At 33.2% G+C, this 17,033-nt stretch overlaps 9 protein-coding genes across 9 annotated transcripts; 5 read left to right on the forward strand and 4 right to left on the reverse strand.

Moving 5' to 3' along the window:
* Positions 1-327: 327 nt before the first annotated feature.
* On the forward strand, positions 328-1,884 carry DFA_08991 (uncharacterized protein; the record flags this gene model as incomplete). The annotated part of the gene is made up of 5 exons (XM_004354801.1): positions 328-502; positions 579-950; positions 1,026-1,145; positions 1,229-1,423; positions 1,562-1,884. 5 exons carry the CDS (start codon positions 328-330, stop codon positions 1,882-1,884), a joined length of 1,185 nt encoding a protein of 394 aa, XP_004354853.1.
* Positions 1,885-1,941: 57 nt separating this feature from the next.
* Positions 1,942-4,101, reverse strand: DFA_08992 (uncharacterized protein; the record flags this gene model as incomplete). Its single annotated transcript, XM_004354802.1, has 1 exon — positions 1,942-4,101. One exon carries the CDS (start codon positions 4,099-4,101, stop codon positions 1,942-1,944), a length of 2,160 nt encoding a protein of 719 aa, XP_004354854.1.
* A 186-nt stretch (positions 4,102-4,287) lies between these two features.
* Positions 4,288-6,672, reverse strand: DFA_08993 (uncharacterized protein; the record flags this gene model as incomplete). Its single annotated transcript, XM_004354803.1, has 1 exon — positions 4,288-6,672. One exon carries the CDS (start codon positions 6,670-6,672, stop codon positions 4,288-4,290), a length of 2,385 nt encoding a protein of 794 aa, XP_004354855.1.
* A 102-nt stretch (positions 6,673-6,774) lies between these two features.
* DFA_08994 (uncharacterized protein) lies at positions 6,775-7,597 on the forward strand (the record flags this gene model as incomplete). Its single annotated transcript, XM_004354804.1, has 3 exons — positions 6,775-6,792; positions 6,951-7,243; positions 7,525-7,597. The coding sequence occupies 3 exons, from the start codon at positions 6,775-6,777 to the stop codon at positions 7,595-7,597; spliced, it is 384 nt and encodes a 127-aa protein (XP_004354856.1).
* A 689-nt stretch (positions 7,598-8,286) lies between these two features.
* DFA_08995 (uncharacterized protein) lies at positions 8,287-9,162 on the reverse strand (the record flags this gene model as incomplete). Its single annotated transcript, XM_004354805.1, has 1 exon — positions 8,287-9,162. The coding sequence occupies one exon, from the start codon at positions 9,160-9,162 to the stop codon at positions 8,287-8,289; it is 876 nt and encodes a 291-aa protein (XP_004354857.1).
* Positions 9,163-9,918: 756 nt separating this feature from the next.
* DFA_08996 (uncharacterized protein) lies at positions 9,919-11,814 on the forward strand (the record flags this gene model as incomplete). The annotated part of the gene is made up of 5 exons (XM_004354806.1): positions 9,919-10,070; positions 10,146-10,189; positions 10,264-10,424; positions 10,446-10,657; positions 10,707-11,814. The coding sequence occupies 5 exons, from the start codon at positions 9,919-9,921 to the stop codon at positions 11,812-11,814; spliced, it is 1,677 nt and encodes a 558-aa protein (XP_004354858.1).
* A 278-nt stretch (positions 11,815-12,092) lies between these two features.
* On the reverse strand, positions 12,093-12,917 carry DFA_08997 (uncharacterized protein; the record flags this gene model as incomplete). The annotated part of the gene is made up of 3 exons (XM_004354807.1): positions 12,093-12,163; positions 12,495-12,717; positions 12,891-12,917. 3 exons carry the CDS (start codon positions 12,915-12,917, stop codon positions 12,093-12,095), a joined length of 321 nt encoding a protein of 106 aa, XP_004354859.1.
* A 75-nt stretch (positions 12,918-12,992) lies between these two features.
* On the forward strand, positions 12,993-14,189 carry DFA_08998 (uncharacterized protein; the record flags this gene model as incomplete). The annotated part of the gene is made up of 5 exons (XM_004354808.1): positions 12,993-13,034; positions 13,117-13,222; positions 13,336-13,576; positions 13,665-13,824; positions 13,920-14,189. The coding sequence occupies 5 exons, from the start codon at positions 12,993-12,995 to the stop codon at positions 14,187-14,189; spliced, it is 819 nt and encodes a 272-aa protein (XP_004354860.1).
* A 695-nt stretch (positions 14,190-14,884) lies between these two features.
* Positions 14,885-16,876, forward strand: DFA_08999 (uncharacterized protein; the record flags this gene model as incomplete). Its single annotated transcript, XM_004354809.1, has 3 exons — positions 14,885-15,507; positions 15,608-16,134; positions 16,806-16,876. 3 exons carry the CDS (start codon positions 14,885-14,887, stop codon positions 16,874-16,876), a joined length of 1,221 nt encoding a protein of 406 aa, XP_004354861.1.
* Between the last annotated feature and the right edge of the window lie 157 nt (positions 16,877-17,033).

Here is a 17,033-nt window from a genome sequence, read left to right on the forward strand (position 1 = left end):
CATCAGTAAATTATTTGAATTCAAAAAATAATATTTATTAAATGAACTAATATCAACTAAGGAGGTATATCAGACACTCTCTCTTGAGTTCATTCTACTTTGGAAATAGTCGCTCACATGAATGAATGTTGTATAACCAACTCACTCTGAGTAAAATAGAAATATCTTAGATGCAATTTGTTTTTTTTTGTTAGATTAAACACATCATCAACATGTCGACCAACTGATCATTGCAGATATCTCTATCCATTTAGTAATAGTAGTATAGTAGTATAGTAGTATATATATATAATATAGTAGTATATATAATATTATAATATAACAAATATGAATATGAATATGACAACATCAATTATATCAAAGCTTACAAGCTTACGATCAAATGATATCGTACCTTCGTTGAAGCAATTCATTCCTTTTGTAGTAGACAGATTTGAAAAGGTACCAAAGATGGATAAGATTATATTAAGTACTATATCTGGTTCATTATTTTGCTATTATGGTATGTAGTAATTTCATCAGCAGCTGACACGCTCTAATAACATTCAACTGACTGATCGATTTATGTATATTTAAAGCATATGGAGTACTTGTTAGTGATGAATTACCTAGGTTCAAAAGAGAAGCACAGAGAATTATAGATGAAACACATGCCTTTGCTACATTGGGAGAAATGCCAGCTAGTGGTGCCGATGTCAATGAATTGTTGGAGGATTTCAGAGTATTGTCAAGTGCTCTTCACAACCTTAGTTTGGTGAGAGCTATGGCCACTCGAGCCAATGCCATCAAGTTGACACAAATCATCGATGTATCATTCCGATCAATGGCTCACATTACCTCTTGCGGTTTACCATTATCAGAATTACAAGTGGAATTATACTTTGAATCAATGATGCAAGATTCTAGGATTGCTGATGCATTTAATATTTTAGAGGAAATCATTTTAGAAAGTATGTCATCAAGACCAATTGATCAATCAATCAAAAAAAAAAAGGTAAACATTAATATTTTTTTTATTTATTTAGTTAAATTGACAAAGAATATACCAATCAAAGAAATGATAGAAATCTTTCAACAAATTCCATCTTATCCAATTTTAGTTAGATTGTGTTATGCTTTTTCTTCACTTATTATTTATCGTCCTGGTATGATTAAATATATATAAATATATAATGTTTTTGATTATTTATTAACCATCATTATTTTCTTTTATTTTATTTTTTTTTAGAAACAATTCCATTATTAATGTCATGTAATGTTGGAAATGTTATGTATTTACTTATAGATGGTGAAAAGGATAATGAATTTTGGGATCTTAGAAAGGCAATGTTCACAGTTGTATCACATTATACAAACCAAGAAATTATATATCATGCCCGGGAACCGGTATTCCAAAAATCACTTTTAATTGCCAAAAAACAAAGTTGGAAACGATTCATTCCAACCATCATGGCACAGGCACCTCATCTCTATCTGGCAGATACACTTATCAAGGCTCTTGGTTTTTACAAGGGATGGTTGTCTGTCCCCGACCTATTCTTTCAGGTTTTATATATTATAGTCAATGATGGTCTGGTTGAAGCATTAGACTTTAATCGTGTACTAAGAAGACTTGATGCTCCACTTTCATACGCAGCTGGGCAGTGGGTCTATACAACTGCAGTTCTCTTTGGTGCCTATATTGGTGTACGTAACAACCCAAAATCTATCGGAATACTCATTGCCTCTAATTTTATTGGCTATGGTATAGCCCTTACCGTTCCCCAATTCTCTGCATCCTTTATGAGAAACTCTCATTACAAAGATTTTGCTTCTAGATTTATGGAAAATGAAAATATTGGTCAACAATTAACAAATTCATCTTTTCTTCAAAGAAATGAATAAAATTAATAATAATAAAAGTGTAATAATAATTATAATAATAATAATGTTGGTAGTAATTTATTTAATAGACCAAATTCTAGTAGCAAAAAAGAATGGAACAAAAAATAGAATGAAAATATGAAGATAAGAGTAAATCTCTCCCTCTTGTCCTTGTCTAGTGAAATATTTAAATGCGATATGAATGATTGAAAGTATAGCAGATAATACAAACAAGATGCAATATGATCGTTCTATACTGTATGGACGACCCCATACTTGGTAGCGATAGGACAAGTCTTGAAATTGATTGACAAGCCTCTCAATGTCCCAATAACCATTTTGTAAGGCCCATTTGGATGAATCAAACAATTGACCGGCGTAAAAGGGACTGGGGTGTCTTTCAAGTGCGAGTATAAAGAATACAACTTGTTCGGGTCGATTGGCAACCGATGATTTGTTTGCTAGCTCTTGTATTGCTTTGGCACTGAAATTGGAGAGTTTCAGTTGGTTGATCATCCAACGTATCACTGAAAATCGTCCAAAATAAGATGCATCTTCCAACGACACAAAATTAAAGTGTGGTCTAATAGATTTAATATCATACAACCATTTGAGAACGTCCAATTGCCCACCAATCGAAGCTCGAGTGATACATTTGGTAATACTCCACGACCCAATTGAATTCTTTCCAACCATCTGACCAAATAACCATTTTAACACTTTAAGATGACCTTGTTCAGAGGCAAGTTCGGCTAACGATTCAAGTATTTGTTTGGATAGTTTTAGATTGTATTTACCGACAAACCACTTGAGTACACGTAAGTGACCATTCTTTGTCGCCAATTTTAAAGCATCTTTGTATCCTTGGTTGCTGTAGTTTTTGTGTAACCATTCTAATACCTCTGTATGGTTGTTTTCTGCTGCACCATCCATAGCCAAATGATTACATCCCTCCTTTCTATTGAGAAAAAGGAATTCCAAGACATTGAGATGGCCATTCTTTGCGGCTGAATTGATAGCATGGAAAGTGCATCCTTCAGTCCTGTTGAAATGAAGGAATTGGACAATTTGAAGGTGACCATTTCTCGCTGCAGAATTCATGGCTTGTGTACTACACCCTTCAGTTCGATTAACGTGAAGGAATCTAACAATATCTTCGTATCCTGCTTCCGCTGCCCCATCCATAGCCTCTTTAATGACACGTCTTGATTTAATGTTGGCGTGTAACCACTTGACCATTTCAAAGTGTCCTGCTGATGCAGCCCATGTCATTGCAGCTGATGATACACCTTCTTTACGATATTGATGTAGAAACTGTACAGTTGATAGTCTGTTATTGGCAGAGGCAAAGTCCATTGCACTTGTACTACATTTTACTTTACATTCAAAATGCAAGTATTTAATACTCTCCAAACTCCCACTGGCACATAGACTATCAAATGCATTGGATGACGGTCTGCACCCGTGTTGGTATAACCATTGAATGATATCGAGGTGATCATTTCGACATGCCAATTCAATTGCTTGATCTGACCATCCCTCCTTTCTATTTTCATATAGCCACTGTACCACGTGTAAGTGTCCGTTCGCAGTAGCACCATCTAATGCCTTGGACGTTGCTCCAAGACTTCGTTTACTTTGGTGTAGGAACTTGACCAATTCCAAACATCCACTCTTTGAAGCATTTTCAAATGTTGTCTGGGTGTAGTGATGAAGAGGATAGTAGGTGTCAAGGTATTGAATGATTTCAATGTGACCGTGTAAAGCAGCCTTTTCAACCGATACATTTGATGGTTTAAAACTTGGATGCCAATCGATTAGTTTCTTTAATGTATCCAATGTTGCATTTGGGTGTTGTACGTATCTATCAATTGCCAATGTTCTATGATACACTTGAAAATGTTCATTCACATCATCATACCAATCTTTGATAGGATACATTGTACTCGGTAGATAATGCTTGATATAGTCGTATGGCATTGCAAACTTTGCAATCATGTCATAGTTTTCTTGTACATCTACATTAATCTCTCTTCCTTTATATTGTATTCTCTTTCTTAGAGTTTCTATTCTCTTGCTATTGCTTGGTTCTAGAGGGTCGATTGCACTTAATTTTCTTTTGTCTTGTTCTGTCAATACCCAATCACGACCACTACACAATGCCCCAAAGATGTGTCTTCTAATGACCATTATTCTAAACACATCTTTAAATGTAATCTCTTCTCCTCCTTTTATCATTTTCTTTAGCTTATTATATAATATAATTCTTTGTGCAAAGAAAATACCTAGGTTAACCTTTCCTTGTTGATGATATTAAAATTAATTATTTAATTATTTATTTAGATTTTTATTGACTAGTCTTATAATTGTTTGATCGTCATTATTCATTCATTTAATTATTTAGATATTTGTTGATTGATTTATTTATTTAAATAAGGCTTCTAGGGGATTGCTAGTCTTATTGTTTTCGATGACTGCAAAGAAAAAGAAGCTAACAATAAAGATGAAAATGTGATGATAGGATATTGATTGATCTACAGGACCAACAATACACCCATAGAGTATTTGAAGCAATGAAACAATTGCAGGTATGACAAGTATGGCTATGACCCGGTTTGATGATGTTCCAAAACATAACCACAGCCGACGGCGAAAGGAATCTCTAGGTCCATATAACATAATATCTGGCAAGAAACTATAGTCGTGTGTAGGTTGGCCCATCTTTAGAAGAGCAAATGTATATGGACTCTTTTTAAATCCGTGTATACCTATTCTTTCAAGAGCAAGCATAAACAGAGCATATATTTCTGGGTGGTCACGCAAATAGTTTGAATCGAGAATAGGAAGGAGATCGTTGGTGTTGGTATTTCCAAACACATCGTTGATGATATTGTTGTTGTTGTTATTATCTTTTTTCTGGTCCATGGCATCTTGAAGACGGTCAGTGTTGATTAACCACCTTAATACTTGTAGGCGACCATATTTCATTGTCTTTGTTAACAAGTTACCCAGTACCTCTTTTGCCAATACCTGAGTTCTTTCACTAGTTGCATTTTTATAAAACCATCTAATAACATCTACATTTCCCTCGGCTGCAGCTCTATCTACACATTTAACGAATATTCTTTCAATAATAGGTTCCAACTTGATGTGTGGATGTGTTTCAACGAGCCAATTGATGATTGCCATATGACCGAAACAAGCAGCTGCCTTGAGGCATGATTTCACTTGGTATTCTTCAAGCAATCCGTATTTGCCCAGAAACCATTGTAAAACACACAAGTTGCCCACTCGAGTTGCCATTTTCTGAGGGTCGTATGCATGACCTCTGTAATTTTCGTGTAACCACTCCAACATATCAATATTGTTTGAATAGACAGCACTATCCATTATATGACTATATTCATTACTATTTCTAATGATATGAAGGAACTTGAGTATATCGAGTTGGTTTCCAGTAGCTGCTTGTTTCATTGCTATATCAATATCATACCATTCTGTTCGATTGAGATGAATGAATTGAACGATTTGAATATGACCATTTTCTGATGCTTTGTACATGGCTCGTTTGGTACAACCTTCGGTTCGGTGGGTGTGAAGGAACTTGAAAATATCCTCGTGGCCTCTTTCCGCCGCCCCATCCATGGCATTCACACTACACCCTTCGGTTCGGTGGGTGTGAAGGAATTTGAAAATATCCTCGTGGCCTCTTTCCGCCGCCCCATCCATGGCATTCACACTACACCCTTCGGTTCTATTGAAATGTAGCCACTTTACAGTCTCGAAATGCCCATTTCGTGCAGCATAATCCATAGCTCTTGTAGTTGCACCTTCAGTACGATGTTGATCGAGGAATTGAACAATTGATAAATACCCAGAATATGCTGCCCAATCCATTGCATATGTTGTGCATTTTGCTTGGCAGCATTCAAAGTGCAAGTATTGAATACCTTCCATACAACCCCTTGAAGATAATATATCCATTGCATCGGCTGAAGGTCTGCATCCGTGTTGATATAACCATTGAATCAATTCAACGTTGCAACTGTGGCATGCCAAATCTATTGTTTCAACCTTCCATTCCTTTTGCACCCGGTCATCATGGGGAAACAGCCACCTGACAATATTAAAATGCCCCTTTTGAGCTGCATTATTAATAGCTTTAATTCTTGATTGTTTTGAAAGGTAGAAATTGTGTGATTGAAGGATACGCTCGACCAACTCTAAACAACCACTTTGAGATGCGTTTTCCAATGCTACCTCTGTGTAGTATGATGAAAGCATATCGTACTTTCTACGATTGTACAACTGGTCGAGGTATCGAATGATTTCAATGTGACCGTGTAAAGCAGCCTTTTCAACCGATACATTTGATGGTTTAAAACTTGGATGCCAATCGATTAGTTTCTTTAATGTATCCAATGTTGCATTTGGGTGTTGTACGTATCTATCAATTGCCAATGTTCTATGATACACTTGAAAATGTTCATTCACATCATCATACCAATCTTTGATAGGATACATTGTACTCGGTAGATAATGCTTGATATAGTCGTATGGCATTGCAAACTTTGCAATCATGTCATAGTTTTCTTGTACATCTACACTATTATTAATCTCTTTTCCTTTATATCGTATCGTCCTCTTTAAGATTTCTTGTGCATCTAGGTTGTTCACTCTGTCACGGTCGTGTTCAATCTTTAACCTTTCAATTGATAAATAATAATCTTCATCTCTCTTGAATATTTGTGTTGTGATGACTTTACTCTTTAACACATCTATAATGGTTGCTCTTCTTCTTTCTTCCATATATATATATATTTGAATGTTTGATCTATGTTCCAGATAATGAAATCCGAAACTGAAACGAAACCACTGATACTTTTTAACATTAAAATAGGTTTGGAGTGAATGGCCAATGATCAACTTGTAAAAAACCAAGTGAAAAACCTCCTACTACTAGTACACCACTGGAGGATAAGAATGAAAATTTAAATGGAGATTTGGATGATGATTTGGATGGTGATTTGGATGGTGAAACCACGATTACTTTGGAAGGTGATGATCGTAATGATAATATTAAATAGGTTGGAGAGGAGGAAATCTATAAAGAAACATTTACCAGAAAAGACAGTGTTGCAATTTTAAATACTGACAGAGAACAAGCTAATGACTCAAATGCATTTAAGGAAGATTTCCATTATGGAGGACCAGCTCATGGATTGTTCACATCAAAAACATTTGATCTACCAAATGATTTCTATGGCTCAATCGAGTTTAAATCGGAAACGGGATTCATATCATCTGGAGTTAATATGCGTTATTTTCAGAATGAAATGTTAAAGATTGGTTTTGTTGAAATTTATGTTGAAAATAAGGTGTAGGTAAATAACTCTTATTTACTCTTTTTTCTTCAATGAAAATAATTTACCTCCCCCCAAAAAAAATAATCATTTTATTGTGACAATATCATATATGTGTATACATATATAATAGTATAAAAAAAATTATCATCCAATCTATAAATAATATAAATATAATTAATACTTTATAAATCTTTTTGAATAATAATAATAATATTAAAATAAAAAAAATAGTTTTTCTTTTCATTAGAGTATTTCCATCATTGCATCATTTAACACAATTTAAATCTTTTTTTAGATGTGAAGAAGTCCCTGATGTACCATTGGCTTGGAACTGGAGAGCATTACATTTACCAAAGTCTCCTCGTTAATGGAGTTAGACAGAAAATGTTTGGTGAAAAGGATCCATCCTTCTATCTTGTATTGTTTAAAGTATTCTTAAATTATAAATGAGATAACTAGGTGAAAAAAAAAAAAAATTATATATATTTTACATTACATTTACATTTACATTATTATTATTATTATCATTATCATTATTATTATTATTATTAATACAATATTATTATTTCTCTACTCTATTATGAATCCTTCTTTATCTTTTGTCTTGAAATTTCTTTGTTTATTTCTTGATTTAATTTCCAACAAATAAACTATATGTGTTTGATATAAATGTGTAGTTGTCATGATCCACTCGACAAGTTCTGTTTGACCAGAAAGTAATGCTGCTACTGCATATGGTTTCCATCTGATAGTACTGATGAGAGAATGTGGATACTTTTCAACAAACCATTTAAATACATTTAAATGACCGGATGAAGCAGCCTTGTGGAGACCTTCCAAACTATATTTGTTACATGTCAACCGTACAGAGGTGGTATATAGTTAGCTGCTATTTCTATAGCCTGTGATGATGGTGTCGTCGCAACGTCACTCTCTTGACACTTTGGATGGATGAGTTGAATGATTGACAACCAGCAAACGCTGCACATTCCAATGCACGTAAATCAAATCGATCGGGGTATCTACCAAACATATATTCAACACTTTCCAAGCTGGCTTAGGCGCATAGAGTGTAAATGGCACCAGCTGATATCGTACTCTTGTGTTTATCAAGCGATTGGATGACATCTAGATGATCATTCTGACAAGCCAACTCCATTCCAGAGAATGACCATTGATCAGCGGCATGTTGAGTAGACGGTGCATGTTTATATAACCACTCTACCACTTGTAAATGTTCGTTTTCAATAGCACCATAGATTGCTAAATGACTCTTTGCGCCTTGTTGGTCAAATCTTGGACTAGACCAAATAAACTTGACCAATTCTAAGCATCCACTCTTTGCTGCATTATGAAATGTATTTAAAGAGTAGATATGATGTTGATCAAGATGGAGAGGAATATGAAGAGGAAGATGGAGAGGATAGTTGGTGTCAAGGTATTGAATGATTTCAATGTGACCTTGTAAAGCAGCCTTTTCAACCGATACATTTGATGGTTTGAAACTTGGATGCCAATCGATTAGTTTCTTTAATGTATCCAATGTTGCATTTGGGTGTTGTACGTATCTATCGATTGCCAATGTTCTATGATACACTTGAAAATGTTCATTCACATCATCATACCAATCTTTAATCTGGTGCATTGTACTCGGCAGATAATGTTTGATATAGTCATATGGCATTGCAAACTTTGCAATCATATAATCTTGTACATCTACACTATTATTAATCTCTCTGCCTTTATATCGTATCATCCTCTTTAAGATTTTTTGTGCCTCTAGGTTGTTCACTCTGTCACGGCCAATCTTTAACCTTTCAATTGATAATTGATAATCTTTATCATCTCTCTTGAATATTTGTGTTGTGATGACTTTACTCTTTAACACATCTATAATGGTGCTCTTCTTCTTTCTTCCATAATAATGGAACATATTATTATGGAGAATGAATGAAAACTGAAACCGTAGCCCCTCCTCCTCTTTTTAACCAATTGGTTTGTAGTTAGGAATGGAAGATGATTATCCCAATTAATTAAATAAACGAATACATTAGGTTTATTTAATATATATGTATGTAGGGAGTTAATGACTTTGTACCATTTGTATTTTACAACATTGATAAATCTAATCGAATAGAAGAAGAGTGTCTGTTCAATACTCTATTGTATTGGGATGCTATATTAAAAATGAAACTATGCAATCTCCATTAAATCAATTATCTGTTAGCTAATATTCAAATCTAGATTTTATTGTCATACTTAATAGATCTGTTTTGTTCTTATTAATTATGAAGATGATTAGGGGCGTGTATTAAATACTATTTAAATATAGAGATTTGTTGGCTACACATATATATAATTATATATGCTATTTTTTTTTGTAATTTAGAATGAAAAAACTATCAACCCTAAAATTCATCATACATATTTATATCTGTTTACCTAATTTGAAATGGTTTGAAATGGAGATGAACTGGTATTATAATCTAGAATGTAGTTTACAAAAAAACTATCTACCAAATTTAAAATATAGATAGTTTACAAAAAAACTACAAAATTTAACATATAGATAACAGAACCCCAACTTTTTTACTCTTTTTGCCAATTCCACCATTTTAATTTAGTATAAAAAGAGGTGATCAAGAGTATTATTTAAAACAAGACAAATCAATTTTCTAATTCTAAAAATATGGATATCTTGCAAAAATTAAACACTTTTAAAGGACAATTACCTTTTGGAGACGTGGAAGATGCTAAACCACCAACGAAATTAGTTTCAGATAATGGAAAATTTTACGAATTTAATGATGATGCCCAACAGGTTTTTATTGGTGTAATTGGGTATTTATGAATGCTAAAAAAAACAGTGCAGTGGACCCCTATTTAATATTAATATTTTGTTTTAAAATTATATAGATGTATTCCAAACTTTGGAGCTGCCATCCAACCTTTTGTTGGAAGTATGTATTTGTAAAAAGAGGATAGAAAATTTCTTTAATTGGTCATTTTTAAAAATGTTTGTTTTTCTTTTTAGTTTTCTTTAAGCAGGTTTTTGGAAAAGAAGATCCAATGACTACTCTAAGAAATGATTTAAACCAAAAGATTTATGAAGTTTACAAAAACACTGCCAAAGCATTGGGTGACCAATGGATGTTGAATTGCAAATTGAGAGTTGATGAAATGGCTGCAACATTTGCAACTTACAACAAATAAAAGATGTTGATACACGATGCTAAAAATGGAGAAGGTAATTTGCAAGAGGCCAAAGAATCATTCAAGAACCATTTTAATATCACCCAAGATAAATTGACATCAATGTTGATATATCTAAGTGATAAGACGCACATCCATATCACTTGTGATCTGTATCTTGGTATCACATTCCTCAGTGCTGCTTTCTATGGAGATATTAATAGAAATGGTTTAGAGTATGGACTAAACCCCGCTGAAATTAAAGGAACCTCCAACTATAGATAGGGCCAAAGAACGTAGTCGTGATGTTCTCCAATTAACATGGAATCAACTTTACAACAAAAATATTGTATCCCAAGAAACTCAAGAAAAGGTATTTTGCTACTTTTTAGATCTAGATTTGGCAAGATACCCAGAACCTCCAATCAGACCAACTTCAAATATTTTGACCCTTGATCAAAGATCAATTACAAGTTACTACTTGAAGTATGATCCACACCATCAAATTAAGAATTTTTCCTATGATGTTCAAAACTTCAACAATAGGATTGATATTTTCTCTGGTTGCAAAGGAATTACTGTTGGTACTAGTGGATATGTTCCATTGTCGTTTCAAAACATTGGTGCTAAATCGGTTCAAATTAGATTTCATTATATTGGAGCTCATTTTTTGGCAAACACTATCATGACAATCGTTAAAAAGTATGATGGTATACTTCCTACAATTGATTCCTTCACCGATAAACAATTAGAGGAACATGTCAAGTTGAACGACCGTAATCGGATGTTTAGAAGTAGTCACGATGAACTTTTAGAAAAATTGGGAATTAAAAAAACAAAAGAACAAAACTATGCACAATGTAAGGAATACTTATCATTCCCAGTTGATAAATCAAGTAAAAAACCAAGTGAAAAACCAACTACTACTACTACTACTACTACTACTACTACTACTACTACTACTACTACTACTACTACTACTACTACTACACAAGTGGAAGAAAAGAATGAAAATTTGGATGATGATTTGGATGGTGATTTGGATGGTGAAACAACTATTACTTTTGACGGTGATGATGACGATGATATCAAATTGTGTGGAGAGGAGGAAATCTATAAACAATCATTTACCAGAAAAGAAAGTGTTGGAATTTTAAATACTGACAGAGCAAAGGCCAATGACTCTATGGCATTTAAGGAAGATTTCCATTATGGAGGACCAGCTCATGGATTGTTCACATCAAAAACATTTGATCTACCAAATGATTTCTATGGCTCAATCGAGTTTTCATCAGCAACGGGATTCATATCAACTGGGGTTAATATGCGTTATTTTCAGAATGAAATGTTAAAGATTGGTTTTGTTGAAATTTATGTTGTAAATAAGGTTTAGGTACAAAACTCTTATTACAAAGAGTTACCTCTTTTTTCCTTTAAAAATAATTTATCACTCCAAAAAAAAAATAGTAATAATATTAAAAAAAAAAAAAAAAAAATTATCTTTATATACTTTATAATCTTTTTGAATATTAAAATAAAAAAACAATAGTTCTTCTTTCATTTTCTTATTAATAATATTAATGTTGTTCTTAACTAAATTCAGTTAATTGAATATTATCCTTTTGTTGACTTGGCACCTGGAGAGCATTACATTTTACCAAAGTCTCACCGTTAATGGAATAGAGACAGAAAATGTTTGGCGAAAAGGATCCATCTTTCTATCTTGTATTGTTTAAAGTATTCTAATATAAATATATATATATATATATATTATATTATATATATATATTATATTATACTAGGTGCAAAAAAAAGTTTATTTATTTTACATTACATATACATTTTATTATTATTATCATTATTATTATTATTATTATTATTATTAATACAATATTATTATTTCTCTTCTCTATTATGAATCCTTCTTTATCTTTTGTCTTGACATTTCTTTGTTTATTTCTTGATTTAATTTCCAACAATTATAAACTATAGGTAGTTAGTGAGTGCACAACCATATATTTGTTAGTACTATTAGACTCTACTAATGATTGAACTACAACTACTTTCACATACTTAGATAGATTAAACCTATTATGACCATTGAAAACAAAACACCAAATATGATGGGATGCTCCAAGAGTACCTTTATAACGACTGTTGACAATGGTTGTGGTCCGCATCCAACCGGTGCAGCTGATGCAGGTGATTGAAATACACCCAGTATAGTATCTTGTATTCCATGATTGTTGTTGTTGTTTACTGCTCCTCTCAATACTGATGATTTAACCATCTCTCTCTATATCTATATATTTATATATATATATCTATATATATTTATCTCTATATCTATGTCTCTATTAAAGAGTTGAGTGTTCAACAACAACAACAACAACAACAAACAAACAAATTATATTATTATCATGATTTTCGCGATTAATCAAACCCAATCCGAAACCAAAGGCGTCATACATTCGTCGTCTTTTTATTAATAGTCATTTTATTAATTAAACGAAAAAGAGATAAATAGATCATTTGTCTCGATCGAGCATATAAAGAAGAAGAAGAAAGAGAATGCCTTTAATTGTAATGAGTGGTCCACCATCAAGTGGAAAGGTATGAATCAATGAATGAATCAATGAGCACAAGTTGTTATTAACAAACTCATCTTCCTAACTACTATCTATACTATGTACAGACTACAAGAGCAAATGATATAGCTAAACACTTTTTAGAGATGGGTAAAAAGGTGATCATTATAAACGAAGAATCATGTCTCATCAATAAGAATCAAGGTTATAAAGGTATCTATCTACCAACCACACACTACTATTAAGATGGAAGATATAATACATTATATTATACCTATTATACTAATACTATTATTATTATTGTTATTACTCTCTGTCTATCTAAGACTCTGTATCAGAAAAGATGACAAGAGGAACATTAAAGGCAGCAGTTGAAAGAAGTTTGGCAAAGGATACTGTTGTCATTTCCGACTCACTCAATTATATTAAAGGGTATCGCTACGAGTTGTATTGTATTGCAAGAGCTGCTGGTACAAGATTACTACTCGTATACTGTGATACCCCAAGAGATCAAGCTAAACAATGGAATACTGAACGTGACGCAACCATATCTTTTACTGATGAATTGTATGTTTCAAACAACAACAACAACACAACATTTAATTTAATGGTCTGATATTTATTTATTAAAATTAATTGATTTAATTATTTGTAGAGCAGAAGAATTAACAAATAGATTTGAAACACCAAACCCAAAGAATAGATGGGACTCTCCTTTATTTACACTTGAACCACATCATCAATTACCTTTTGAATTATTACATAAAACATTATTTGAAGTACAAGAATTGAAACCAAATTTTGCAACTCAAAGTGTAAATATTATATATCAATATTATATACCCAAATCAAATCAATTATATCATTACTATTTTATTAATTCCTTCTTTTTTTTTAAATATTTTTAAAGCAAAATGTATCACCAACCAATTTTGTAAATCAATTGGATTCAGTAACACAAGAAGTTTGTAATGTTGTAATCGATGCATTACAATCATCTTTAGTAGGCGATGCCATTAAAGTACCAGGCACTGAAAAGAGAGTTATGATTAGTAGTAAAATGAGTGTTGGTGAACTCCGTAACCAAAGAAGACAATACTTTAAATTGGCTCAACTTCATCCTCCTCTTCCACACCAAATCGCTGATTATTTTGTTGATTTCTTAAATTCTCAACAATAAATTCTCAACAATTAATAATAATAATCAAAATAATAATGATGAAAATGGACTGATTACTAAAGTAAGAATGCTTAATACCTAAATACGGATAAATGAAACTCCGACTGACCGACCGACCGAGTATTCACATAAAAAATTTGATTGATTACATCATCATCGATTGGTTTGAGCTGGGACTCGACCAAAAGAAGGTTTTTACACTTCTATAAAAGATCTTTGGGGGGGAATCTGAAATTGAACGTTTTTTTGTTTCATTTTCCCATTCGACACCATTAGTGTGATTTTTGAGGGGAAGGTTCTGTCTCTCTCATTCTAACACAACCACAATAACATATATACACACACACACACACACATACACATACGCTCACTCCCTCTAACCTTATTTATTATTAAAATCTATTTATTATATTACTACTATATTGAATTATTATTATTATTATAGTATTAGTCTTTTTCATTTGCTTTTTCAGTACTAGTCTTCTTTTTTCAAGTTTAACCTAGTTGCCTATATAATTGAACAAAATACATTGCATTCAATATAATATCATCAATATACAATCAATTATACATACAACATATATACAATATACAAATACAATACAATATTTAACAATCACCCGATATCATTATTATTCAATCAACAAACAAACAGTATTTTTCAACATTATCAACTCTTTGGTTACAACAAACAAATGAACAAATTACAATCAACATTGATAGTTGAAGGAAGTAGATATGGTTCAAGAATCCTTGGCAATCAACAAGTAGTAAAGTTTAAAAGTCTAAAAACTTCTACTTCAACTTTTTCGTCGTCGTCATCGTCAAATCAACAAATATTCAATTTCAAATCAAATACAAATAATCATATTGGCTCGTCATCATCATCATTGTCATCAAATAATAGAGTATTATATTCTACAACTATTACACCACCGCCACCTCCGCTATTCAACCCGACACCGCCGCCGACTATTAATAATGATGACCAACAACAAGACGATGAAAAACAACAACAACAACAACAAAACAAGAAAAAGAATTATAGTAAATATTTGTTATTAGGTACAGCAGCTGGATCTGTGATTGTACCATTATGGTATCTATTGGTAGACAATGATAGTCTTGCACCAACTTTACCACACTCTCCACTCGATGCTTCACAACATGGCATTCTCTTGTCTCAAACTATCAATGTTGAGAAAATATATGCTTCACATTCGAGCTCTGATTTGCTCTTTTCCTACTTTATCTTAAAGTTGTGTACAATCCCTTTTCTTTCTGAAAATGGTTCACATATGATTGAATTGGCTCAAAAGTAAATATAATTATATATTTATATTATCTATCCTTCTTTTATAAGATCGATTTATTAACCTTTATCTCTCTCTTCTATTTCTATTTTGTTTATTTTTTAGATATGGATTAACAAAACCAATGTATTGGATTGTTAAACAAACATTCTTTAAACATTTTTGTGCAGGAGAGGTGATTGAAGAGACACCCAAGGTGGCTGACAAATTACATCAACAAGGTGTAGGTGTGGTGTTGGATTATAGTGTAGAGGATCAAGCTGGAACGAGCGAGGCATTTGACCATGTGGCAGCACAGATTATTCAGACTGTGCACGTGTCGACCAAGACTCCAAGCTTGTCGTTTTCATGTGTCAAGGTGACTGGACTGACCAACCCAGAGTTGTTGGAAAAGTTGAATACAATTGCTCAAAAGTGTGGTGTACAGCAAGTGACTGATGTTGCCTATTTAAAGGATCCAAAGTTATTGTATACCAACCCGTCATTGGTAGCTGCTACATCGGCTGCATTGTCACCACGCGAGCTTAAAGAGCTCAGTGAATTGGTCGAACGTCTCGACTCGATCTTTAGAGTGTGTCACGCACAAGGTATCCCCATCTTGATCGATGCCGAGCAAACCTACTATCAACACTGTATTCACCATCTCGCCATGTCCTTTGCTTACAAGTACAACACTGACAAACCACTCGTCTACAACACCTACCAGATGTACCTGGTCAATGGCATGGACACGCTCAACGAGCACATGCAAGTGGCCCAACAAAACGGTTTCAAGCTCGGCGCCAAGCTCGTGCGTGGTGCCTACATGAACAGCGAGCGTGCACGTGCCCAAAAGCTCAACTATGCCGACCCCATCCTCCCCAACATTCAAGAGACACACCACGCCTACTTTACGGCCATGGAACGCCTCCTCAACGAATTTGCAAAGAACCCCTCCCAACTCGGAGTCATGGTTGCCTCGCACAACGAGCAATCCATCTCTTATGGTGCCGAACGCGTCAAGCAACTCGGTATCGACGGCAAGTCACCCAACCTCCAATTCGGTCAATTGTATGGTATGGGCGACTATCTCACTCTCGGACTTGTCAACCGTGACCTGCGTGTCTTTAAATACGTCCCTTACGGACCCGTCAAAGACGTCCTCCCCTACCTCGTACGTAGAATGCAGGAAAACAAAGGTTTCATCGGTTCCAACAGTGCCACTGAATTGGCATTCCTCAAAAAAGAAATCCAAAGAAGATTTAAATCATTATTCCAATTTTAAAACAAAATAACAAAACAGATAGTTTTTTTTTAATAATAGTTTCAAATCATATGCAATATAATAATAATAATAATAATAATATTACAACACACAAATCACAATACATATAATTATATAATAATCTTATATAATATAAATAGTATATACCCAATTTTTTTTTTGATTCAAATAAATAAATACAATCAATTTAAATTTCTTCTTATTATAAATATATTAAAGGTATTTTAAAAAAAAGATATCAAAGTGGATTGATTTGATTCTAGAATG

The sequence above is a fragment of the Cavenderia fasciculata genome, assembly GCF_000203815.1.
Source record: "Cavenderia fasciculata unplaced genomic scaffold Scf_EU5ZYIE01BBABR-5, whole genome shotgun sequence".
Classification (NCBI taxonomy): domain Eukaryota; phylum Evosea; class Eumycetozoa; order Acytosteliales; family Cavenderiaceae; genus Cavenderia; species Cavenderia fasciculata.